Raw genomic sequence first — 26933 nt, 5'->3', positions numbered from 1 at the left:
GGGGGGGGGGGGGGGGGGGGGGGGGGGAAGGGGGGGGGGGCGGGGGGAGGCGTGGTGCACAAATATCCCAGGGGATGTGGGTGGGGCATCAGGATTGTCACCCCGATCACTTCTGACTTAACTTTGTCCAGCTGTGCACGCTGATGTCCACCTCTAAAACCCATTTTGCAGCTTCCTCGTCTGCAAAGCGGGGGATGGCGTTACTTTGCTGGCTCATATCACAGAAGGATAGCCAAAACAAAATAAAAGGAGATAGAGTCCCTGGTATCATGTTGACACCAATAAGCCTTTATACAAAGCCGGGTGTCATTACTGTGTCTTTCTTTTCCAGGCCCAGAGGATCGATTAGCTCTTGGTCCTCACCGGGCACTTGTCTTGCCAGCATCAACCCGGACAGCCTTTGAAAAGAGCTTGTTCGTGTTGGGAAGAAAGCAGGCACTTTTTTAATGTTGTTAAATTTTGCAGCAGTTTCTTTAATATATACGAGCCGCCTTGAACGACATCTAATTAACCACCAGATATCACGCTGTGGCCATGTTTGGCTTTGATGTGCTCATCAGCATCAGCAAGGAAATACTGGAAAACTAATCATAATAGGACTTGGCTCTTATAAAATGCCTTTTATCTTCCAAGTGGTTTACAACACTAATTATTAGAGGAATTGGGGTAAACAGCAACCATCTCACGGAGACCTCAAACCATTATCAGGACCTTTAATGTATCTTATAATAGAGCAAGAGAAGTGTGAAGGGGGATGTTTAATAATAGTTGTCCGGACCTGGAAGAGTTATTTTATGAAGATAGGAGACAGCTGTTCCCTGTCTCCCTTGAGGCGAGAACAAGGAAATTGGACCTAAAAGAGGAGGCAGGATATAGCAGTTGCATAAGCGACGACAGGCTGCGGAGTGTAAGGTGGCCCTCCCGAAGGAGCTTCCTCCCGTACACCTGCCCCTTTATGCGGGCCGATGAGGCACCTGGCCTTCCAGGTGGCCTTGGGTGGGTGACATTACACCACGAAGTCCCATCCAGCTGTGGCAGTCAGTGGTAGATTTATGGGCTTCTTGATCGTATCTCTTCATGTAGCTTTTTTTTTTTTTTTTTTTGCTTATTAGTTCTGTTAGAATTTTTTCTGGAGTAGAGCAAGCCCACTTGAATTCCATAATAAGAATAATAACCAGGGGCACCCAGCTGGCTCAGTCAGAAGAGCACAGGGCTCTTGATCTCGGGGTTGTAAGTTCAAGCCCCCTGTTGGGTGTAGAGATTACTTAAAAATAAAATCTTAAAAAAGAAAGAATAATAACCATACCTAACGTTTTACGGATGAGAAAGCAGGGCACAGAGAGCTTAAGAAACCTGTCTGTGGCCATATAGCTCGTGCTGTGGGCAGCCTGGCCGTGGAGTTTGTGGTCTTATCCACCACAGCAAGAGGCCTGTTGGAGAAGGGGTGATTGGTCCAAAGGCCCCCTGCACTGTGTGTCCAAGAAGTAGGTAACAATAGCATACAGCACAGGCAAAGTCTCCTTTCCAGACTGGTCTGGTTCCTGTGCTAAAGACTTTAGTCTTGAGCAGTAGGGTGGTGAAAAGGGTTCTGCAAAGCAGCATCTTTGGTCCTCACCGAAAGGAGCCATATACCTGCCTCACTGTCCTGGTCCCACCAGAGGGTCTGCCCAGAGCTGTGCAGAGGAGGGGAGGGGTACATTTATGAATAACGAGCAGACCACCTATGAAACCCTGAGGTTTGGTCACAGCACATTTTCCCCAAGTACTAAGATACAGTTGAGGGGGCGCCTGGGTGGCTCAGTGGGTTAAGCATCTGCCTACAGTTCAGGTCATGTCCCAGGGTCCTGGGATCGAGCCCAGCATTGGGCTCCCTGCTCACAGGGAGTCTGCTTCTCCCTCTGCCTGCCGCTCCCCCTGCTTGTGCTCTCTCTCTCTCTCTCTCACTCTCTTTCTCGCAAATAAATAAATAAAATCTTAAAAAAAAAAAAAGATGCATTTGAAATGGACTGTGCAACCTAAGTCTCCAGCAGCGGGGAGATGGGGGGGGCACAGCCTAAGGAGGCATCAGCTACCATCGCCTCTGCAGACAGACCTGGGGGTATAGAGATCAGGACACCCTGTGCAGAAACATTAGCCTCACCATTTCTTCTCAGTGAGGGCTGATTGCTGGTAGCTTGAAATAGGCCATGATGGGAACCGTGACACTCTAGAAACAGGCAGATGCCAACAAATCAGGGCTTTCCCCCTCCTCACCCTCCCTGGAGAACTGGTTGCCAAATATGGCGGTGTCTTTTTTTTCAACACCATTTCTGACATGAACGTGTGTCCCATGACTCAGTTCAGCTCTGACACTAACTCCCAGAGTTAGCGCTGACCCATAGCTGAGGGCTCCTTCCCACAAGACGGCCCCCCTCAGATGCCGGTCTCAAGTCCCAGGCTGTCACCCGTCTGTCTGACTGACCAGCCAGATATTCCCCTTCTCACAGTCAGTGATGCACTAGAACGACTCATAGAACTCAGGGAAGTGCTTCACTTATGTGTACTGGTTTATTATAAAGGATGCAGCTCAGGAACAGCCAAATGGAAGAGATGAGAAGGGCAAGGGGAGGTGTGTGTGTGTATGGTGCTTCCATGCCCTCTCACCTCCTCCCTGTGTTCACCAACCCGGAAGCTCCCGAGCCCCATCGGTTAGGGCTTTTGATGGCAGTTTCCTTACCTTGGCATGACTGATTCAGTCATTGGCCACTGTGATTGAACTCAAGCATCAGCCCCTCTGTCCTTCCTGAAGGTCAACCGTCTCATCTCCTGGTTGTTTGCTCCAGCACCCAACCCCCGTGCTGAAGCTATCCAGAAGCCCACCGAGAGTCAGTCCTTCCCCATAAACGCAGGTGTGATCAGAAGGGGTTCATGATGAATAGCAAATGGCATTCCTTTCACTCAAGAAATTTCAGGACCTCTGTGCCAGGAAACAGGGGCAAAGACGAAGTATATATTTTTCATTATACCGCAAATATTTACCACTCTCAGCTCTCACTGTCGATGGTCAGGTAAGAAGCCAACACACATTTATTAGGCACATAGCATGTGCAAAGTACCAGACTGGGAAATGGTGGGACATTTGTTTATTTGAGTGTTCAAATATCAATTTCACACTCACTAAGATTTATGGAGCTAGAGCTTCTGCCTTCATGGAAGAAGTAAGTCCTATCACGTACACTCGAACCAGACCAAGCAGTATGTTCTAATGCTGAAAGCATGAAAGAGTCAGTAAGTATTCAAAGGGACAGTGGCCCACGCAGTCCAGACTGGGCAGCCAGTAAGACTTCTCAGGGAAGGTGGACTTAGACCCACACCCTGACTGCATACCCCACACTGAGAATCCACGCAGACCTACACAGACTGTTTTTATAGGATGGAGGAGGATCTGAAAATCTTGCCTTTGCTCCGTGCAAGGAAACACCTCCCATCTGAGGCCTTGAATCCTCCTTAACTTGCTCCGGCCCAGGAGGCGCACTGCGGACCATTCCCTCATGAGCATTTCACAACCATTCCTATGGAAGTTGCGTTTGCAAGCTTTGCTCAGCACCGCTCCTGCGCCCTCTGCGGTTTGAGACCTGCCTGCCCCTGCCTTCGTTTGACGCGGCCTACTCAGAGTGAGTGGCTGAGACTCCGGGCGTATGGAGAACGCCTCCACTATAAGCCAGGATAATTAAAGAGATTCCAACAGATCCGGAAGATGCCTTTTGTGCTTTCGATTTCCCAACTGCCCGCTGCAGGAGAGATTCAAGGGGGGATCAGGGTGATTTAGGGGCTGCTTTCAAGTGCGCAGCGGGCGTGGGGTGTGGGTGGCATACCAGCTGCTCTCCATCTCCACCGAGCCCTGAGTAAGGGGGAAATTAGCTCAGAAGCTCTAGGAGGGATTTAGGTTTGATCTATGACCTTTCCGACTGCAGCAGTTACTAAGCTGCTAGAATGACTTCGGAAATCTGGGAAATGTTCCTGGAAATGTTTGAGGGCTGGATAATTTCCATCTGTGTATAAAGGCTTTTATGGAACCACCCTGGAGGGAGAAGAGTGGTCCGCAAGTTCAGATCGAGACAGGCAGATAAAACGTGATGTCACTGTTCCGCTTGCGATGGCGATGGTGATGGCGTTTTCCCTTTCCCTTTGGAATATACCCCACCGGTTTCCCTTGTATGGCCGTACTGTCCGTTGGTCTAAAAGATGTTCGAGGCAGAAAGCTGGGTGCAGCCCTGAGCCCAGAGCAACCCTGGGCTTCACCCAAGTGTGAAACAGCCGGGCCAGTCACATGGCTGCCAATTTATTTTTGAAACAAAAGCAGAAGCCCTTCTGTTGTTTCGTCTTCTGTTTCCCTCGGAAAACCCACAGATGCTGGGCAATGATCACAGGCCACGCCAGGGGAGAAGGTGTAAGAGAAAGGGGGCTGAATGAATGGTCTTCCCTGCCCCCTTATTTGCAGAGTTCACTGAGCTCCTCACAGTAAGGGACTGGGGATTTTCACAGGGACAGTACTTAATTTTCTGCCATTTCCTGCTTGCCAGAGTTGAATTTAGAAGGAAGAATCAGGCGGGGTTAGATTTGCAAGTCAGGGGATATGAGAAGGTACTGGCCTGGCCCGATTATCTCTCTTTTTAAATAGATCTATTCAGCTATTGACATACAATAAACTGCACGTATTTAAAGTGTACGATTTGAGGGGCGCCTGGGTGGCTCAGGCGGTAGAACGTCTGACTCTTGGTTTCGGCCCAGGTCATGATTTCAGGGTTGTGGGATTGAGCCTCACATCAGCTCTGAGTTGGGCTCCACATCCCAGCTTGGGATTCTCTCTTTCTCCCCCTCTGCCCCACCCTGCTCATGTGCCCGCTCTCTCTCTCTCAAAAAAAAATAAAAAGGTATACGATTTGATAAGTTCTAATATGTATATTTGTATGTACATACATATGTATGGATGGATATATATGTGTCTAGGCATATATCTAGATATGTACCTACATACACGTAAGTGTAGACATACACACATACATATATGCATATATATATATATCACCATGACATGAGCACATTGAAGACATGGACGTATCCACACCCCCAGAAACTCTCCTTTTGCCCATTTGTAATCTCTCCTTCTTACCCTTCTTCACCCCCCCTTATCTTTTTTCTGTCACTATATATTAGTCTTCATTTTTACAATTTTATATAAATGGAATCAAATACTACATACTCTTTCTGTATGGCTTTTTTTGCTCACATGATTATTTCAAGATTTATCCATTTTGTTGCTTGGCTCAATAGTTTATTCTTTTTAATGCAGAGTAGCGTTCCATTGCTTGTGAATGTGACAGTTTGCTCACCCATTCACCTGTTGATGAATATTTGTGTTGTTTTTGGCTACTACAAATAAAGCTTCTGTGAACATTCATGTATAGGTCTTTGTGTGGACAGAATGCTTTTATTCTCTTGGGTATATATTTAGGAGTGGAATGGCAGGATATTCTCTTGGGTAAGTGTTTAGGAGTGGAATGGCAGGGTAGAAGTTTGACTTTTTAAAGAAACCTCCAGATGTTTTCCAAAGGGACTGTACCATTTCACATTCCCACCAACGGTGTGTGAGTGGTCCATCCAATTGCTCCATGTCTTTGCCAAGACTCGGAATGCCATTCTTTTCAAGGCGGGGCTTGATCTCATACCCTGAGATCAAGACCTGAGCTGAGATCAAGAGTTGGATGCTCAATCGACTGAGCCACCCATGCACCCCTCATTTTAGCCCTTCTAGTAAGTGTGTAGTGGTGTCTCATTATGGCTTTAGATTGCATTTCCCTTATGACTAATGACATTGAGCATTTTCATGTAACTATCTGATATCTATATATCTTATCTGATGAAGCAGCTGTTCAAATGTTTTGCCCATTTAAAAAGTTGAGTTCTTTGTGTTCTTAGTAATGAGTTCTAAGCGTTCTTTTATATTCTGGATCAAAATCTGCTGTCAGTTATATGCTTTGCAAATATTTTTTCCCAATCTGAACTTAAATGGTATCTTTTGAACGACAAAAATTTTAAATTTTCACGAAGTCCAATTTATCCATTTTTTAAAAAGATTTTATTTATTTGACACGGGGGTGGGGGGCACAAGCAGGGGGAGCAGCAGAGGGAGAGGGAAAAACAGGCTCCCCGCTGAGCAGGGAGCCCGATGTGGGACTCGATCCCAGCACCCTGAGATCATGACCTGAGCCAAAGGCAGACGCTTAATGACTGAGCCACCCAGGCGCCCCAATTTATCCATTTTTTGAAGTATTATGCTATTGCTGTTAGACCTAAGGAATCTTTGCCTAAGCCAAGGTCACAAGGATATTTTCTCCTTGTAGTTTTAAATTTTTATACATTACATTTAGGTCTATGATCCGTTTTGAGCCAACTTTTGTATGTGGTATAAAGTATGCATTGACATTCTTTTTTTGCAAATGGATATCCAATTATTCCAGTCCCATTTGCTGAAAAGATTTTCCTTTCTCCGCTGCATTGCCTTTGCATTCTTGTAAAAAATCAGTTATATATATAGGTCTATTTCTGGATTCTCCATTCTCTATTTTGTTCCATTTATCTTTTTTTTTTTTTTATCTTCGCGCCAGTACCATAGTCAGTGCCTTTATTACTATAGATTTATAATAAGTTTTGAAATCAGATAGTGTTAGTTTTCCAATGTTGTTGTTCTTTTTTCAAAATTGTTTTGGCTATTCTAGGTCCTTTGCATTTCAATATGAATTTTAGATTGGCTTGTCAATTTCTACAAAAAAGCCTGCTGGGATTTTGATTGAGATTGAGATGAATCTAGAAACGAATTTAGGGAGAAATGACATCTTAATAGTACTGAGTCTTCCAAACCATGAACGTGAATATTTACCCATGTTTTGGTCTTCTTTAATTTAATTCTCTCATCCATATTTTGAAGCTTTCTGTATACAGGTATTACACATTTTTGTCAGCTATATTCCTAAGTATTTCATATTTTTGATGCTATTGTAAATGGTATTTTTATTTCAATTTTAAGTTTTTGTTGCTGCTGTACAGAAAATACAATTGATTTTTGTAGAGAAAGTTTCTAATTCTTAACCTGGTCAAATTCACTTACCAGTTCTAGTAGCTTTTTTTGAATTTCACCAGAATTTCTATGTAGACAATCATATCGCCTGGGAATAAAGATGATTCTACTTTTTCCACGTCTAATCTGGACGTTTTTTATTTCTTTTCTTGCCTCAATGAACTGGCTAGAATCTCCAACACAATGTGAGATAGAAGCATTAAGAGTAGACATTCTTGTCTTTTTCTTGATCATAGGAGGAAAACATCTGGCTTATTACCATTAAGTATAATATCAGCTGTTGGTTTTGTGTAGATGCGCTTTTTCAGGTTGGGCAGACTCCTTCCTATTCCTGGTTTTCTGAGAGTTCTCATCAGGAGTAGATGTAGGGTTTTGTCAAATGCTTTTTCTGCGTCTACTGAGATGATCATAAGGTTTATCTCTTTTAATTTGTTAATATGGTGAATTACATTGTTGATTTTCAAATGTTAAACCATTTTCACATTCCTGGGATAGAACTCCACTTGGTCAGGATGTATTTATTCTTTTTATATATGGTGTTGGATTCAATCTGTTAAAATTTCCTAAAGAATTTTTGCATCTATGTTCATGAGCGATATTGGCCTTTTTCTTTTCTTGTAATGTCTTTGTCCAGTTTGGGTAGCAGGTAATCCTGGCCTCATAGAATATATTAGGAAGTATTTCATATTCTTCTGTTTTCTGGAGAGTTTGCATAGAACTGGTATTAGTTTTTCTTTAAAAATTTGTAGTGTTCATCAATATAGCCATCTGGGCCTTGAGTTTTCTTGTAGGAAGGGTTGTCACTGTCGGTTCAATTTCTTTAGTTGTGTTACCCATTTTACCCATTTCTTCTTGAGTGAGCTTTGATATTTAGTGATTTTCAAGGAATTTGTCCATCTCGTCTAAATTGTCAAATTTATTGCCATAAAATTGTTCATAACAGTGTCTTAGCCTTTTATTGTCTATAGAATTTGTAATGTGTCACCTCTCAAATTTCTGATATTACAAGTTGTGTTTTCTCTCTTTATTGATCTTCTTTAAAAACAAGCTCTTATTTTTGTTAATTTTCTCTATTGTTACTCTGTTTTCTATTTCATTGATATCTGCTCAGACTCTTAGTATTTTTTTCTCCTTACTTTGGGTATAATTTGCTCTTCTCTTTCTGGTTTCTTAAGGTAGAAGCTGAGGTCATTGATTTGAGATCTTTCTTCTCTTCTAATATGTGTGTCTAGATAATTTTTTTCCCTGAGTACTATGTTAGCAATATCCTACCAAATTTGATATATTGTGCTTTTATTTTCACTTAGTTCAAAATACTTTTTCATTTCCCTTTCTGTTTCTTCTTTGACCCATGAGTTATTTAGAAGTATGTTATGTAGTTTTCACATATTTGGGGATATTCCAGAGGTATTTCTGTTATTGGTTCTAATGTAATTCCCTGTGGTTAAAGAGCATACTTTATATGACTTGAATCCTTTAAAATTAATTGAAACTTGTTTTGTGGACCAAAATATGGACCGTCTTGGTAAAGCTGCACAGAAACAGCCCTACTCTCTTGGGACTTATAACTAAAGCAGTTAGTTCCCCATGGAAAAGAGAGAATAGAAATGTTAAATCTGTCTATGATTAGGTGATGGCCAGTTCACACTATGTAGGGATGAAGAGAAACACTCAACTCCCAAGGGAGGGGCTGGTCAGAGGAGTCAGATGGGAGCCCATAGTCCCGCCCAAGTGGAGCAAGAAGGTGAAGTCTGCTGTACCTTATCTGGGCTCTGTTACACAGAGTGCATTCCTGAGGCCAGGGATAGTCTTCCGGTTCTGGGCCCACAGCTCTTGACACATCTGGCAGGTGGAAAATGTTGACTGAAATTATAGATTACTTTGGACTTATGGTGTAACTGAGCCAGATCCCCGGGCTCTGATAATCAGACAAATTCACCTGCTGATACAGTGATTTTCCACTTTTTTTCTGAGAATGACACAGGAGACACGATTTAGAACTTCATTTTCTGCATTTCCCCAAAATGCATTATAGTGTGCATCTATATTTTAACATTCAAATACTATCATATCCTGAAAATGTGGACCTAGTCTACTTCCAAAAAGTCTTCAGATAGAAAACTCTGAGGATTTTGATATTGCCTTTCATCACATTAACCCAATTTTTTATTGATAACAATTTCTTCTCTTGAAATTTCATAATCTTACAGTCAGAGGTAGAAGGGACCTTAAAGACAAATAGGTCCAGTCTTGTCATTACGCAGCAGATGAGGAAACTGAGACCAGGCAGGTACCGACTTGTTCAAGGTCATCTAAGTAGTAGCAGAGTCCAGACTAGAGGCAGGTTTCTGCAGACCTTCTTCCAGAGGATCACATCACCATGCACCCTCTGAGAAAACTCTTGGAGGGGCTTTCAGAAATCAGATCAGTGCATATGATTTGTGATTCTGTGTTGGCTGGAGACAGCCCTGGGTGTCACCAAACTAGGCCTGGCAAGTCCGGTAGAATAGAAGCTCCTCGAGGACCTGGCGCACTTCCATCCATCAGCTCTCATCTGCAGGCTCAGTCTGGAAATGTCTGTTTTCTTTTTCCCCCATTTCTTTCTTTGATGGGCTAGCTGATCTATTAGTGATCACAGCACATTTCCCCTTGCCCTGAGCTTCTTCTAATGAGGAGGTGGTTGCTAAGAGAGGTGGGCACACCTCACCCCATCCACACCACACCCACTTGTCTCCCTCATCTTCTGTGTTCAGGTTCTGCAAAGACTTGAAGAAATTGACAAACCTGGATGGCTACCCCTGACAGGAGAGTAGTCTCTAGACCCCAGAGACCTGGCCAGGGTCCAAAGGAGAGCGGGGCCTGCCTGGGTCCCCTGGAGCAAGCCATGCGGAGCAAGGCATGGGAATTCTTTCAGACCTGCGACACAGAAGGCAAGGGTTTCATCGCCAAGAGGGACATGCAGGTAAGAGGCCGGCCCACCTGGAATGCCAAATGGCACAGGTCTTGGGTTAGGAGGGGCAGAAAAAGAGGCTATCTGCTCTTCCCTGGAAGGAAGTGTCAGCCCAACCTCTACTGGCAACCAGATCTCCTGGGTTCATTCCCTTTCTGCCCTTTGCTTGCCCTCAGACTCAGAGATCGTTTCCCCTCTCCGACTCGGGAACTCCCAGGACTGCGGGAAATGGAGATAGCAACATAAGGGACTTGAGTGAGACATGGTGGAGAACCTTTTGAGACAAAGTGGGAAGGCACCAGCCTGTGGCTTCACAACCGAGCCCCAAGCTATGCCAGGGTGCTGCGTGTGCCTTCGGAGGAGCAGGCCCCATGACAGGTGCAACAGCCAGAGAGAAAGGCCCTTCTGGAGCTCCTCTTATCTGTCCCTCACCCTCACACCCGACCGCACTCAACCCCTTGTCAGTATGTCCCGAGAGACATACTGCAGAACCCCAGTGCACACCGTTGCCTAGCGCAGGGCTCAGCAAACTCTCTGGAACAGGCCAGAGAATAAGGATTCGAGGTCCTGTGGGCCCTGTGCACCACACGACCGCTCAACGCCAGGTTGCCGCTCATGCTGCCACAGGAAACACGTAAACAGATGAGCTCGGTTCTGTTCCAATAAAACTTCATGTATGGACACTGAAATTTGAATTTTATATGATTTTCGCATGCCACCAAATATTCTTCTTCTGCCTTTTTTTAACTGTTTAACATTATATTGTGCACCTGAAACTAATACAACATGGCATGTTAATTATACTTGAATTAAAAAAATATAATCAAAATGTAAAAGCCATGCTTAGTTCACTGGCCATAAAAAACAGGTAGTGGGTCCAATGTATAGCCCGGGGGCCTAGTTTTGCCACCCCCCGGTCCAGTGCCTTTCCACCATCCGTGTCCAAAGCTTCCTCTCAGGGTCTTACTTAAGTCCCTGATGCTGCAGGCATGATTTCATCTGCTGTGAGTCAATAAAATGCATCCTCAACCAGAACATGCAGGGAGCAACCCTTCCCCAGCCTGTCCTTCATTCGCTTTGTCAAGAGCATTTCGGGAAGGGATATGTAGCCGACCTGTGGGAAGGAAAGTCTTGCCATGGTCAAGTTTTCTTTTTGACAATGTAGCTTTTCAGAATACACTAAGGGTGGGCAGGCGACTGTAGACCCTCGTGGGCACCAGCCCCGTGTGGGCTCACACGTGGGAGCTGTGAAGAGCTGAGCCTTGTGACCTGGTGGAAAGGCAGCGGGTCTTTCTCTCCCGGGCCCCACACGGTGGTGTTTTCAGGCTCCCGGTGTCCCCAGAGCTCTTCCACTATCCAGTAGCTGCACAAATTGAGGGAAAAGACCTGGAGGACGGGCCTGCTTGGCCCGCAAGTGAGCTCAGAACACCTTTGTTTTCAGTAGTTGGCCCCCCAGGACATTTCTGTCATGGACTCTCAGTCCCCAAGTCACACTCCCCACGGAAGGCTAGACTCAGTGCACTTTGAGGAAACCTTTGATCCACCCTGGCTGTGAACTTCATGATTGTCCCTCATAGGTCTGCGGTCGTGGTGGTTGGTGGCGGGCGGTTTTAATGGCATGCTTAACTTTTGATTATCCCTTCTGGAAAGAAAAGGGAGTTCTTGTTTACCGCGGGTCAACTCTGGGCAACATGTGTGGTGCAACTCAGCAATTTCGCTCTGTATATATCCCAGTTAACCCTCCCTGAAGCCCACTCTTTAATGGAGGGAGGAAGAGGCATGGTGAATTTAAGGCATAAATTGTAAGACACCGTTTGTATTTGACCCAGAAGGAGGTCAGAAATGTCAAGTTCCAGAGATACCAACTCAGCTCCATTCCTCCTCAGTCCTCGCTCCTGACCCAGGCAGGAGGAGAAGGGGATAGACATCCTACCTGCCAAAGGCTGGTGCATCCATGGCATTTATTTCTACCAGCTCCCTTTTTCCTGAAGCTTCTGTGTACCTGTGGACAGTGAAGCATTTGAAATTTTCAATTCTTTAGGCTGAGAAAGTGCCATCAAGAGCACGTAAGTGCTGTCTCTGCTGCTTTTCCTGGTCCTGTCTGGGGGAGGATGGGCTGGAAAGAGATATGGGGAGAACAGTAACCCACTCATAGCCAACCCTGGGCTCTCTGTGGAAATCTACAGACATCTGTCTGTTGCTAGTCACTCCCTCACAGAGCTGCTTTGCCAGGAGGTCACCCCACTTAGGTTGGTGGTCAGCTCCTCAGACCTGGCTGCCACCACCTTGCTCACCTTCAGCTCCCAGGCCAGCCTCATGGGAACTGGAAGGAGAAGAGCTCAGATGCTGCCCCCACAGAAATTCAGCCACCAGGAAAGGCCCCTTGAAGCAGGGAATGGCTCTCAAGGAAGGAGAGGCTGCGAGCCACATGGCAGGGCAAACCTAAGGGCTGGAAGAGGCGGGTGGAGAAGCAGAGTTGGAGCAAGACCATGCAGGGCTTGCTGTCCTTTTGAAAGAGGAATGAGAGAGTTAAGTGCCACCCCTGGTGCTCTTTTTCCTCTTGCTCCTGACTGACAGAAAACCATCTGCAGGAGGCCAGATGGGCTTTGCATTTATCAGAGAGGAGGGAGAGACTGCTGCGGCATCTGAGCCCCAGCAGTATGGAGCCAGCCCACTCTGATAGAGCAGGGACCGCAGAAGGAAAGGAGCAGGGTCCAGGGGAAGCTTTTTCCTTTCGGGACCCTGGAGAAACCTGGAGGAACTCAAGGCAGGCCGCACTGAGGGCAGGGGTGCAAGCCCTATGCTCAGGCTCCATGTACAAACATTCTACCAGAGTTGGCAGATGGCGGAACCAACCTGTGTGAACAGATTGTAGGCAACGGTTTGAGAAACCTCAGCTCCACCCATGACCCCTCAGACCTCACTCCATCCTCCACAAGGAGCCTGTCTGGGTTTCATGGGGATCACACCAGGCAGAAATGGGGTGAAGACTGCTTTGGGGGTGAGGTCTGGTGCAGTCCTAGACAAGCAGAGTCATGGAGCTGAGGGCCCCAAGTGGAAGTCAGTCCTGCCTCCAAGGGACAGAGGGACATGAGAAGCCAGTTTGGAAGGGCAGAGAGGGAGACCGGGTCAGTCCGGGCAGGAGATCTCTCTGAAGAAACCTAGAGCCTCAAAAACCCCATTTCCTTGATTTTTCAGAGTGAACTGATTACCTACCAATGCCAAGTACCTGACTCCCAACACTGCCTAGAGTTCCTAGACTAGCCAAACTGTTAAGAATCATCTAGGAGTTGACAAACCAACCAAATAGTGCCTATTTGTGCAAATAAAGTGGAACACAGCTGTGCTCCTTCATCGACAGAGTGTCCCTGGCAGCTTTGGCTACAAGCAGCAGAGCTGAAGAGCTGTGACAAGGACCAACGGGCCTGCACAGCCTAAAATACGTACTGTCTAGTCCTTTACAGAAAAAGTTAAATGATTCCTGGTTTAGGTTAACAAGAAGACTTTCTAGGATTTTTGTAGCAAATTGAACCTAGTTTTAACCCTGAATCCACAACTTAGTAGCATTTGAATTTGTGTGAGTCTCTTAAGCCCCCTAGGCCAAGTTCCTCATCTGTGAATTATTTATAGTACCTCCCAGCGTTGAAGAGAATTAAATGAGTGTATGCACATAGAGCACTTGGCCCTGAGACTGGGACCTGGAAATCCCTCCATAAATATGTGTGTGTCTGTGTGTGTGTGTGTGTGTGTGTGTGTGTGTGTGTTGGGAGTGGGGAATAGGGACTTGCACCCCATGTCTTATCTCAGTCCTTGATGTCCTCCACACTGATTTTTTTAAATTGTGGCAAAATACACATAACATAAAATTTACCATCTTAACCATTTGTAAGCATACAGCTCAATAGCATTAAGCACATTCATGTTGTTATGCAACCATCACCACCATCATCTCTACAACTCTTAGCATCTTCCAAAATGGAAACTCGGTACCCATTACACACTAATTCCCATTGCCTCCTGCCTGCAGCCCCTGGCGACCACCATTCTACTTTCTGGCTCTATGAAGGACAGTAGCTGTCCTTTTTTTTTTTTTTTAAAGATTTGATTTATCTATTTGATACAGAGAGAGAGAGAGCACAAGCAGGGGGAGCAGCAGAGGCAGAGGGAGAAGCATACTCCCCGCTGAGCAGGGATCCCGATGCGGGGCTCGATCCCAGGACCCCGGGATCATGACCTGAGCCAAAGGCAGACGCCCAACCAACTGAGCCACCAGGCGCCCCTGGTTTTCTCTTTAATGAGTTTTCCAAAGACGTGTTGGAAGCTGTGCACCCATTCACTTTCAGCCGCATGAGGCATGTTACTGGCCTGGTGACCAGGAAGGTAGGGGGGTCCAGCTGACGAGTAGCAGAAGACAGCATTACTCCATGGTTCTGGGAGTCCCAGCCCTTGGCCCTGCTGCTGCAGGATTGCTTCGTGCTCCAGGTCCTGGAAAGTGTCTGCTCTGTAAGACCTGGCTGAGAATCAGCAGGCGTGCTGGTCAGGATGAGGAGCGTGAGAGGTCCAGACCAGTGCTCCCTAGATGAGAGTTCAGGGTCTCCTGCCATCACTCTTAGCCACTCAGTTATTTATTCATTCATTCCACAAGTATCCAAATACTCCATGTCGGTCAGCACTGAGCGCTCTGGGAACACGATGGTGAGTGAAAATGAACGGGACCCCTGTCTCAGAGCTTCCAGTCCACGGAAGGAGCAACCATTCATCAACTAATCGCATCTATCAGTATATAAAATACAAGCTGACATGAGACCGGTGGAAGAAGGAAATGTGTTTGGGAGCCCCACACAGCCTGGCCTGGCCCGGAGGCGGGGAGGCTGCTGAGCCTGAGTGAGGCAGGAATTCAGAGCCAGCCTGATGGCAGTGGAGGGAGGCAGGCCTTCAAGGAGCAGTGGGTTTTTACAGAGCTCCGTGGGCCTGGGGCAGGGCAGCATGAAGAGGGCGAGCTGACTTCCTCCCCATTGCTCCTCCTTCCGCCACCTGCCCTTCCAGATGGGAGTGGAAGTGAAACAGGATCTCTGGAAGGCTAGGACATGGTGCCACTGGCAAGAGAGACTTTTGGCGGTAGGGGGGTAGGCAAGGAATGGTACTGCCCGGTAGGGAATTCTAGAGAGAACACGGCAGAGGACCATTTGACTGTAGCTGAGAACTTGAATGGGAAATCAGCTCTTTAATCCCAGCGCTGGTCTCCACTGTGACTTTAGGCAAATCTGGAGCCTTGCAGGCTAGCTGATTGGTGGAATGAATCATCTTGTCCCCCTTCACGCTGCTTACCTCACTTAGTTGAAAATGTGAGGTAAGCACTAGGTGCCCAGGGGACAGGACCAGAGTGGGTTGGTTTTACATGGCTCTGCAGGCCCTGAGAACAGAGATAAATAAGAAATGATTGTGGTTATTAAGAATAAAGGATTATTCAAGTTAAGCCAACAAAGAAAAGTTAACAAATATGGCGGGGTGCAGCCTACAGAGAAGGCTGAAGGAGCACTCGGTACGAATTTGCAGGGACAGGAAGAGTAAGAACTAGGGGAAGGATCTAATATTGCTTTCTCCAGGTTCACTGACAACAGAAAGAGGAAACCAGCCCGAGTTGTAGACCAGAGAGGCTGGGATTCGGTGACGGAGGGGTTTGTGTTAGATTCAGGAATGGAGCCTAAAGGTGGGGTATGACAGCTAACGAGAGGAAAGGTCCCCACATATGGGGTGGTTTGGGTGAAAGGCAACCTCGGCAGCCCCCTTGCAGCCCATTTCTAGCTCCAGCACTGTGTGAGGCACACCACAGATCAGATCCAGGATCCAGCGACCCCAGGCTGACAGTGGGGAGGGAGGGTGGAATACCCCGAGGAATGGACCAGAGTCGCTCGGGTTTTCACTCTCCCTCCCATGTGATGCCTTTGGTTTCCAATGGACCTAATAAGCTTCCTCCTCGCAAAATTGACTCACTCCGCACCCCACATTCTTTTATTGTGGCTTTTGAGACAGCAGTTTATGGATTGTTGATAAGCCTGAGATTCTGCTGTATGCTAAGCAGAGGCACTTCTAGACTCTTTGCACACACTCTCACTCCCTTCCTTTCTAAAAAAACTCATTCATATTTAATTCAGTTCTTCTAAATGGCTTCCACAGCATCCTATCTTTCCACTTTGTAATGCATCCCAGTCTCCCTTAGTGCACGACCTGCCAAATTAAACTTTATGGCTTATCAGCTAGAAGATTGCCATAGGATAAAGCCAAGTGTTCTTACAAGTTATGTTATGGGCTTTCACACCTGCCAGCTCATTTTCATTGTTCAGACGGGTATATACCTTCCTTCCTACAGCCCCGTGGTCCTTGCCTTCAGCTGTCAGTCACTCATACGCCGGCAATTTTGTGCGGCTGTCCCTTAGGTACCAGGGAGGAAGGGGGACGGTCAGCTGGGCTATAATGAACTCCCCTGGGGAGTCCTCATTTGGAGACTTAGATTATTAGGGTATAAGAGAACACTTGCTTCAACGATGCCAATCAGCCTTGGCCTGGGGCCATGGCACATCAGGCAGGAGGCCAGAGGGAAGCGTCAGGAACTCAGCCACTGTCTCCTCGTCCCAGCAGCTGGTCCCTGCCCTCCCTTCCTGTGTGGTCCTAGTCAGGCCAGGACTCAGCTTCAGTGTTGATTTATAACTTCCTTGCACACCATCTTGTCCAACTCCCCTTTAGAGCACACATGCTCTTGGGGGGATTGATACCTTAAGCCAGCGGCAGTTAACATCTTTTCGGGAATGAGTTGGGAGCCAGTCGGGAGCAGAAGCGGGGGGCACAGCCTGGAGAGATGGGAGTGGGTGACTTACACGGAAAAAGGGGGCTTCTGCAGCGTCCCCTCAGAGCTAAAGGATCGAAATGCGTGTCCACAGAAACTGACAAACGTGGTGCTGGGGCCCAGGGATATTGAGTGGCCTCTGTAAGGGAAGGCTTCTGAGAGTGTGACCCCTACCTGTATCTTAGCAGGGGAGCTAGCATGGCGGCAGGGGGGTGGCGAGGGTGGGCTTGGGGAGAGCAAGGAAGACTGACTGTGAAACCTCACTCCTCTGTCATTCCCTTGCTGAGTGGCCTTGGTGGGTCAGTGGATCGCTCTGTTTGTGTGTGTCTCTCTTTCTCTGCCTCTCTACTACTTTTTATTGCACATGGCACTGGGCCATGTTCTTTATGTTTACTCTCTCATTTAACCTGACAACACCATGTCGTGCAGCTATTATCCTACAATAGGAGTCAGTCCTGTACCATTTCCATCCTTTATGGTTGTGAAGAGGGTCAGCTTTGGCGTCAGACCTGGATTTGACTCCTGGCATTGTTACTTACTGGCTAGGTGACCTTTGGGCAGGGAACTTGAACCTCACACTTGGTCTATAAAGTGGGGATAATGCCCACCTAAAGGATTGTCATGAGAATTAAATATAAATACACATGTTTATAAATATATTGATAAATATGTATTTATTTATAAATCTCCTAGCAAACTGCCTAGCACATTAGTAGGCACCCAATAAATAGTCGGTGTTGTAACATTCAAAGGAGGGAGAAGGGTGGTAAAGAGGTCTTTTGTAGGACAGGGCCAACTCTAGACATTTTTGGCAGAAAGCTCTGCAGTCCCAGGGCAGCCCTCCGTGATGATCTGAGTGTTGACCAGTGGGGTCTGGATTGGGGCAGCCCTCCGTGATGATCTGAGTGTTGACCAGTACAGTCTGGATTGTTTTCAGAGGCTCCATGAGGAGTTGCCACTCAGCCTGGAAGAACTGGAAGATGTGTTTGATGCCCTAGATGCTGATGGCAATGGCTTTCTGACACCAGAGGAGTTCACCACTGGATTTAGTAAGTTCAGATGGGTGCTGGGGCCCCAGGGTATGCATCTACCTAAAGCTATGTAAAGTGCACACGTCCCCCACCAGATCTGCGGGTCTGTGTAGCCCAAACTTTCCTGCCCTCTGGAAGTTTCCAGGCTCTGGATTATTTGAGCCTCTTTTCTGTGTCCGTGTTGGCTGTTCATACCACTGTTCTCTCTGTGCCCACTACACGGTCACAGCCAGATCCCCTCCCACCTGAGAAGGGCAAGCTTGCCATAAAAGGAGGAGCCGAGATGAGATTTCCAGCCTCTACATCTCCTCTCCTTTCCATGATACCAGTGCACAACACAGCACAATGGCTGCATGGTTCATTTCAACCTGGGTCTGGCTGAGTCTTCCAGATTGAGGGGAACCCGCCATCAGAGGAATTTCTAGAGGGTTTGAATAGACCAGTCATTCTCAAGGTACCCAGGAGGAAGGAGAACAGAGATTCATGAACAAGATAAAGAAGCCGGATACACCATCAGATCAGATACTGATCAGATATTGATCAGAGCAGGTAGGGGTCAGCAGGCAAGTTTTACCAACCATCTGCCTCACACAAAGTGCCGTATAGTTGGTTTAGAAGTATCTGAGGTTCTTCCTGAGCTCTAGGAGCTTATAATTGCCTCGAGAGCATAAGACAGATTGCTGTATATTATAGGCAGTTTGAGTATGGAGAAAGCACACCCGAAATTTTTAAGTCGCTTATAAATGTGAAGCACCGTGATCCTGGTGGTGGGAATGACTAGATGATGTTATGGAGCAGTCAGGCTGCTGCTGGTGGTCGATGGAGGGGAGGCTCTTACTGTTTAGAGAGGAAATCAGTGAAGAGATGAGCTCTAAGCCAGACTTTAAAGGTTCGAGAACCACAAAGGTGCCACAGCACTGTCATCCATTCCGCCTTTCCCAGGCTCTAGCGTCTCTCAGAATCTCGTGGAAGTAGCAAAGTCCCCAAATCCAGAAGATGGTGGCAAGAATGTTTGCTGTGGGGGGAGGGGGCCCCCTTTTCTTCTCTCAGATGAGCCTCCGATGATTCCTGGCAACTGAGAATGATAAGGTCTCCCTGGGTGAGTATTTATTGATTGCCTGATTCAGATCCTTGTGCTGTGCATCCCCCAGGTCACTTCTTTTTCAGCCAGAACGAGCCAGGTCAGGAAGATGCCAGTGAACAGATGGCCCAGCTCCAGGAAGAGAAGGTGTATCAGTCCAGAGGGGAAGAGCATGTGGGCACCATGAATGACGATGAGGAGACCCAGTTCCAAACGCTGATGGACAAACTTGGAGCCCAAAAGGGTTTTGAAGAGTAAGTGGTGACAGGGACTGGGGGGATGGAGCCCTGCCTAGGAGCCACCCCTTCATCTGCCCTGTGCGACATCAGTGTGTGTTAAGTGCTCAGCTAGGCCCCAGTTTCTGGGCTGCCAGCTAGAAGACTTGGCAGACTCTTGTCTCTGCTCTTTGCATTTTCTCATGGGAAGCACTGCGACGCCCCTACCCTCCCACTCTCCGCACTCCTACCATACGGTATCAGCACAGTCCTTGGCTCCCTGAGGAGCACTATGCAGCAGAGGACCGTGCCGGGCCTGGAGGGGTTCTCTGTGCGTTTTGCTGGGGTTCCTCATCCCTGCCAGCTCACCAGCATTTACTCCTCCCCCACCCCTGCCCCGGGAGCCAGCTTTGGGTCTCAGGAGCTGCAGGGCCCGGCCCACCCCACAGTGGCGTGCTCCTGGCCGAGGCACCTCACGTGGAGGCATTTGCATACGGTGTCCCTGAGCCGAGCTAAGCCCGTCAGGAAGCTGAGGCGGGAAATTAACCAGTTTTTACCAGCCCACCACTTGGATAATCAGCAGCTCAGCTGAAAATTTCAGATGGCTGGAACTTCAACTAAAACATAATACCCCCATTTTTTTTTTCCAAAATGTATCTGACATTTAAAATGAAATGAAATAAAAATAGGATGAAATGAAATAAAAAGTGGAGTCACAGCTGGTGGAAACCAGTGGCCTAAAAACCGCGGAATACTGTTCTTCTCCCTTTTCCCATTGCCTTTTGCCTTTCCATTTCTGGGCCTCTCAGTCTTGGGTTGGGTGTGTGTTGCAGGAGTAGGAATGGCCTAATGATTGGAGCTGATGCGTCCCAAGCTTGGGAGGTGAAGGAGCTGTGGTTGGGAATGATAAACAAGTAGCAGGAAAGGAGGGGCCTGCACACAACACTCAGGCCAAAGCAAGAATCTGTAGCTCTGTGGATTTTTGAGCAAACAATTTGGTAGACTGCATCATAGTTGAGAAAGGACAGTCAAAGGCCTGGGAGAGAGCCTGGTGAGAGGCTCTGGATGGTCAGTGCGCTTGCCCCCCGGGGCGATCCCAGGACCCTGGGATCATGACCTGAGCAGAAGGCAGACGCTTAACCATCTGAACCCATGGACGGGGGCAGGTGGGTGGGAGGTACATTAGTCAGAGACCTGACTCAGCTTCTCTGAAGACAAGAGGCCAGAGCCCAGGGACCGCTGCCAGTGACCCCGTGAAACCTCCTCCTGGAGGAGTGGGAGGAGAGGGCAGTGTGGATGAGCCACGGCACTGGCATGAAAGAGAGGCACCTCTCCGCCCACCTGTCCCTTCTGGGGCAGCCCCCTTCCTAGCAGGGCTCTCAAAGCAGAGTTCACCTGATGTTCCTCGGAGGGCCTATGTCAGAGGTCTGTGAGGAACTGAGCCAGCATGAGGCATCCTGGGGAAGAGAAGGCCCTAGGAAAGGTTTCAAGGGTGGTTACAGAAATTGATATGCAGAAGATGGCGGCCAGAACTCTCCATCCCCATGGAAGCTAAATGGAAGGCGGCGGGCTGGTGTTGCAGCATGAGGGGAATGGCAAAACCACCGGGCCCCAGAGAAGAACATAAAGGAGGCTGTGAAGACTTTGGAGGTCTTCAAAGATTCACTCCCCAGAATGGCTTGTGTATTGTTCTGGGAGCAGGCAGATGGGTCAGCTGACCTCCCAGAATCCCGTCTAGCCCTGCTCTCTGAGTCCACCACCCTTTCATGAGGAGCAGAAGCGGTAGACCAGATGTCTGGACTCCCAGGTTTTCCCAGTGGTCCGACTAGCTGAGTGATTTGGCAGCTTATGGGACTTGGCTTATTTTTTCATCAAGAATGGACAGATTTGTCCCTTCTCCAGAAATCTTGGGGGGAGGGGATGTGGCCATGACAAAGTAGTTTGGAAAGCTTTGGAAGAGAGTCAGGTGGGTCTGCAAATCTCACTGGAGGCTCTGGCCAATTGGCTGTCTCAGCAGGAACTTGGCAGATGTGAACAGACAGACCAAGGCTAACAAGGTGGACCTTGATTTTATAATGCAGGTACTTCATGAGGGAAGCAGCCTGCCGCAATCATGGGAGGCCATCGTCGTATGTCTCTGGGACTCTTGTATCTCTGAACCCCTTGTACCATCTCCATTGTATCTACAGTACAGCAAAGTGGACTGCCCTAGCCTGTTCCGTGTGGGTGGGGAAACAGAACTCATTCCGGGAAACGAGGAAGCTCCTCCCTCCCCTTCCCTTGCTTCCCGGATCACCTCATGTCATCTCAGTGCTGGGTTCCAACAGATAAGAAGTACTCGGGTGATGGGTGGACGAGTGGTCCTGATGAGTTGGAGGACAGCAAGGGCAGGAAGGAGGGAGGGGCAGTGGATGGATGATCCGATAACTGACCAGCGGTACCTTCCCTTCTCAGTGGGCCTCCCTGTGCTGGGTGCAGAGAGTACTCTCGTGGCCCAGGCCCATTGCTAACCTGGTGCTGGCAAACAGCACTTCCGAGGAAAGTTGCTCAAATATAGTACTTGTCACACAAGAACAGAGGATTTTATTCTTTATCCTGAGGGTTCCTGGTTGTAGCTACCCTCAGATCATAGTGGTTTTAGAATTTACTGGGTTGCAGATCAGATTGATCTCGGGCTCCGTGTGATGGTTGGCCATAGATTTTCGAGTTTCTCCAGAGAGGGAGAGCATGGTCCCCGGGGTGTGCCACCGCCTCCTTCCTCCTGTCCCGGGTCAGTGTGGCCCCACGTGTCTCTGTTGCTCTGCGGTGCACACCTGCCCATGTGCCTGTTAGCCGGGGGTGGGGCTGGGGGAGGGGAGGCTTTGGGCACATCACTGTGTGTCTTTGTCTCTCTGCCTGCCTGTGTCCCTGCCAACTTTCTATTTGTCATTCCGTGTGTGCACACGCATCTCGAAGATTGGTGCCTTCCCTTCCTTCTGCCTGTCATTCATTCCCGTTGCCACCGGGCCCCAGTGGGGTGCTGCGTATTCTCTTCCGTTCCCCGCGGTGACAACTGCTTTCTGCCATCCATCAGATGGTATGTCTTTACCTCTCAGCTGTGAGGACCGTCCTTCCTGGGGCGATAAGCTCTCTCCTTGAGCTCCACGGCGTTAGTCCTCACACGCACCAGGCTCCTGTCCTCCTCTCCTCTTCCTGCCGTTCTTCGATGCTCCCAGCACGTGGCTGTGCATGCTCAGTGCCACCAGCCCATAGGGAAAAACTGGAGAGTGGAAGCAGTGGTGTGCGGGGTGAAGGAGGTCGACACAGGAGCCAGGCAGCCCCGAGTTTGACTCTTGACTGTGTCGTTTGCCAGCCAAGTGATCTGAGACAGCTCACCTCACCCTCTTCTGGGGGTGAGTAGAGCACCAGCCTCACAGGTTACCGAGAGGGTCAAATAAGCTGATATGCGTAGAGTACCTAGCATACAGCCAGCGCTCAATAAATGCTGGCCATCGTGATCGTGATCATGACGTTCTGGCTGTCAGTTTCATGTCTGGGAACCGTGGTATTTCCACACTCGGACATTAATGCGCCCCTTTCTCTTGTAGTGAAAGTGATATCAAGCAACTCTGGCTACAGCTGAAGAAGGACGAACCTCACTTACTGGCCAACTTCGAGGATTTCCTGACCAGGACCTTCTCCCAGCTCCAAGAAGCCCACGAGGAGAAGAACGAACTGGAGTGTGCCCTGAAAAAGTAGGTCCCCAGCCTCAGCCATTCACTGTACCTGGGTGTGAGAAACAGAAACACAGAGTACGTTTTCTCATTCCGGGAGGCTCCCTGTCACGGTCTGCCGGAATGGAGACTGGGACCCGTGGCTGTCATAGTATAAATATTTTTAAGCCCTTGCTCACATTAATCAGGCCCTCACCATATGCTGGGCACTATTTAAACATATACACCAGCTCATTTGGACTAATCACTGTTATGCCCATTTTATAGATAAAGACATCAAGGTCCTGAAGGGTGAATGACATGCCCCAGGACATACAGCTTGTAAGTGGCAGAGCCAGCATTCAGAGCGAGATAGCCCGGCACCCGAGACTGGTTGGAAAACCACTCTCCCTGCCTCTAGACAGTGAGGCCCTGACACCCCGGGCCTACCCCCCAACTACAGACCAGCTCTGGGCCCCACTGAGTCCCCTTCTGACCACTCTCTGGAGCATCACAGCCTCACATCCATCCTGCTGCCTCCTGGCCGCCAGGGCCTCTGCAGTCATTAGTGGTTTCTAGCTCTTCTCCTTTGCTTGGAGGAGGCAGCCCCAGCAAGGTGAGCCCTGGACCTGAAGCCAGCCGGAGTCAGCCTTGTGCCACAGACGTGGGGCCAGCCACATGGATGTTCATCCACCTGTGGGGATGGGTGCTGCATGTGTCCAGAGTCATCACATGCACGTCACAGCAGGGAGCTCACATTGGGTGAAGCATGGTGTAGCTAAGGATGGTTCATCATCCTGAAGGTGTGGCCGAAACGCAGGGCTGGGTCTGGGTAGCACTCGGAAGCGTGCCGAAGCGGTCCTTGCGGTAATTCTGCCACGCGCTCTCGTCCCCGCCCAGAGACCACTCCCTGCACGGGAGTCCTCGACGCTTCCAACACAGACCACACGCCCTTCCTTGCAGAACTCCTGGTGCCTAGCACCGCCTCTTGGGGACAGGGCTTCAGGGTCCAGGCTGCTAGACTTCAGAGCCTCCGCCAACATGGCCTTGGGGAGAGCATGCAAGCCCTGATTTAGAAGGAGATCACCACGTGTCTTACAGCATAGATCAGCTATCCACACATTGCCCTGAGTTCCTTTGCATCTCGTGCCTCCCCCAGATCAACTCTAAAAAGAACTTGTTGGGGTCCGTTGGGTACACGCAGGTCTGGAAAAAAGGACCCTTAGGAGCCTGAGTTATGAGAAAGTTGTGGTCAAGTAGTGCTGGGGAAAACACGGTTTGGCTGGAGGAGTATCATGAGCATTCTGGGGAGAGGCTCCCGAGGCTCAGAGAAAGGAAGGGTTGGGGGTATAGTTCTGCACAGCTTTTAGCTGACAAAGCTGTGAGTCAGGACAGATCTGAGTTTACATCTTCGCTGCGCCGCTTGCGAGCTGTGTGACTCAGGCTAAGCTACTCAACCTCTCCAAGTCTTGGCTTCCTTATGCGTAAGATAAGGATGTTCACAAAATAAGTATTTGATGCATGTTAAAATAATAATCCTTATTATTTTAAATAAGTCTGTTTGTCAGTCTTAGAGGATTCGCTGGTGGAAGTGGAGAGCTTGAGGCTTGATACAAGCAGTGGTGAGCTTCAAAGACCCCTTTATCCTTCCAGACAACATGGTGTAGAGCGAGCAGCCCTGGCATCGCCTGGAAATTTCTTAGGAATGCAGAATCTCAAGGCTCCCCCCACCCCTACTGAGTCTGCACTGTAACAAGATGTCCAGGTGCTTTGTGTGTGATTTGAGAGATGGGGAGCTGGCAGTCAGCTCTGCATTTAAGTCACGTGTGGCTCTCCAGCCAGCTAGCCTTGTGAGCTTGCTCAAGTCTCTTGGCCTCTGTGAGCCTTGGTTTTCTCACCTGTATTCGTTTCTGACCCTCCCTGCACCCCCACTTTCCTCTGACCCCAACGTTGATCACCCCGAGGAGCTGCAGAAACACTCAGGCAGCACGTCGCAGAGAGGAGGGTACTCTATCACCCAAGACGGGTGAGAGTGGTCATAGCCCGAATGGGCAGGCAGTGACCCAGCTCGCGGCCTGGAATCTTCACTGCAGGGTGCTTGTGCTGGCCTGCCCTTCCACAGGGAGAGAGCCATGCTCTTGGCTGGTTTCAGAGCTAGCAAGCCCTCACATTCATCCTAAAGTGGCCTCTTTTAGTGCTTTTGCCCCAATTTAATGATTATTAAAAAGTTCTTGAGGTGAAAGTCAAGGCCACTCTTGGCTGCATGTGCAAAATGAACTCGGCCATAAGTTCCAGCCCTCCGTACCCATCCTCTGTCGATATCCCTGCCAGGGACACCTGCACTGGGTCAGCTGATGGAGGCCCACTCCTGGCTGGGCAGCTGTGGTGGGACTGGGGATTCCTGGGTTCCCTGGCCAGTCGCACTGCAGGGGTGTTCTCTGGGTGCAGAACCAGAGACCTGCAGGCTGTAGTGAGCAGAGCACTAAAATAGGAGGCAGGAGAAACCTGAGCTCTGGCCCAGGCACTGCCACTGATCAGCTGTGTGACCTTGGGCAGCTAGCTTTACCTCTCTGTGCGTCAGTTTCCTTACTGGCAACATGAGAAAATGGCTTGGTGTTTTTCAAGCTGTTTTGTGATCGTGACTCATTAGAAGAAATGCATTTGGCTTTGCAACTCCCAGACACTTCGATGTGTACATAACTGAAAATTTCCTGAAATGGAGCTCACCCTTATTACATGTGACATACTCTGACATTCTCTACTAGAGTCTCTTTTATTCTCTTGTCTTCTGTTAAAGAAACCAAAAGGCTGGTCACATCCTGCTTCTGGGTTATGACTGGACCAGATGAGCTATAAGGGTCCTCGGAGCTCAGCAGTCAAACAAGAAACTGGAAACCCTGATAGCATCTAGAATATTTAAATGGGAGTCTTGACAAATAACGCAGGGTGAGGTTAAGTGACTTGGAGACATCTTCTAGGAGATGAGTTGGGGAGTTTGGGGCTGTGTGTGTCCAGGCGTCAGGGAGGGAGGAGAAGGGGAGCTCTTGGGAATGGCCTGATTCAGGCTGGAGTTCGGGGGGACCCTGAGAACTGTCTGAACATCTCCTGGACTCCTCCATGGGCTGGCATTTCCACTCTGCCTGGAGAATGAGCGCCTGTGGCAGACGTGGCTCTCGTCCTTGCTGCTGGGCGTCCAGCCCTGGCCAGGGCCCCGGGGACCCAGCACACTGTTACTCTAGCTCGCCTGTAACAAGCCCTTACTCTCTGCCCGGCTCTGAGTTGGGCAAATAGGACTCAGAGTCCCCATCTTTGAGGAGTTTATGATCACGCTGATAAGGTCGAGCTCATACCCATACAAATTCCGCCACAAAGCCGAGCCGAGAATTCCCATACCATTGAAACGCCAGATGATGTTGTCATCGGCAGCAGAGGCTTTTTCTTCCTTTTCCAGACCACACATCTCGTTTCTGTCTCCTGTGGAGCCCAGAGAAAATGGGACTGCTGAGGGTGGGCATCCTGTCCCGCGGGGTTTGAGTTTTGCTGCAGTGAGTGAACCAGGTCCACTCCAGCTTCCTTCAGGTTCTCTCCAGGTTCTGTAGGGGAGGAATGTGCAGCGGGCTTGAGTGCCTGGAAAAGCTCCTAATAGCTCCTGTCCCAAGACCAGCCTCCGGGGCCCTCCATACCTCACTGCCCTGGATTGTTTGGTTTGGTTTTGTTTTTACCTGCCTATTGGGAATAGGTCAGTCTCCCACCCCCTTGTCCTTTGGGGTAGAGGTTGGGTCAGAATCCTGGGTACAATGTTCAACTCGGTTGTGCGTCCACTGGGAAGTAGCCACAGCCCCAGGGGGCACGGTAGAGACAAGTCAAATGCAGGAACCTCGGGCTAAAGCCTGGTTCTCCTGCTGAACTTCAGAACCTGGAGGATCCGCTGCATCTCTCCCAGGAAGTGGAGGCTAGACTGTAACGGAGCTGTGCTCCTTGTGTTCACTGCACAGAAGCTTGG

At 48.8% G+C, this 26933-nt stretch overlaps 1 protein-coding gene across 1 annotated transcript in view; it reads left to right on the top strand.

Moving 5' to 3' along the window:
- The window catches only part of CRACR2A (calcium release activated channel regulator 2A), a 129102-nt gene that overhangs the window by 39664 nt on the left and 62505 nt on the right, over positions 1-26933 (top strand). The window contains exons 3-6 of the mRNA XM_032391062.1: positions 9871-10079; positions 17849-17960; positions 19094-19277; positions 22826-22972. Coding sequence (XP_032246953.1) covers positions 9906-10079; positions 17849-17960; positions 19094-19277; positions 22826-22972 — 617 coding nt within the window. The 5' untranslated portion in view covers positions 9871-9905. The remainder of the gene's footprint in view (positions 1-9870; positions 10080-17848; positions 17961-19093; positions 19278-22825; positions 22973-26933) is intronic.

The sequence above is a fragment of the Phoca vitulina genome, unplaced genomic scaffold (assembly GCF_004348235.1).
Source record: "Phoca vitulina isolate PV1807 unplaced genomic scaffold, GSC_HSeal_1.0 scaffold59, whole genome shotgun sequence".
Classification (NCBI taxonomy): domain Eukaryota; kingdom Metazoa; phylum Chordata; class Mammalia; order Carnivora; family Phocidae; genus Phoca; species Phoca vitulina.
Note: the sequence above shows the minus strand (reverse complement) of the source record. Positions and strands in the feature narration are given on the sequence as shown.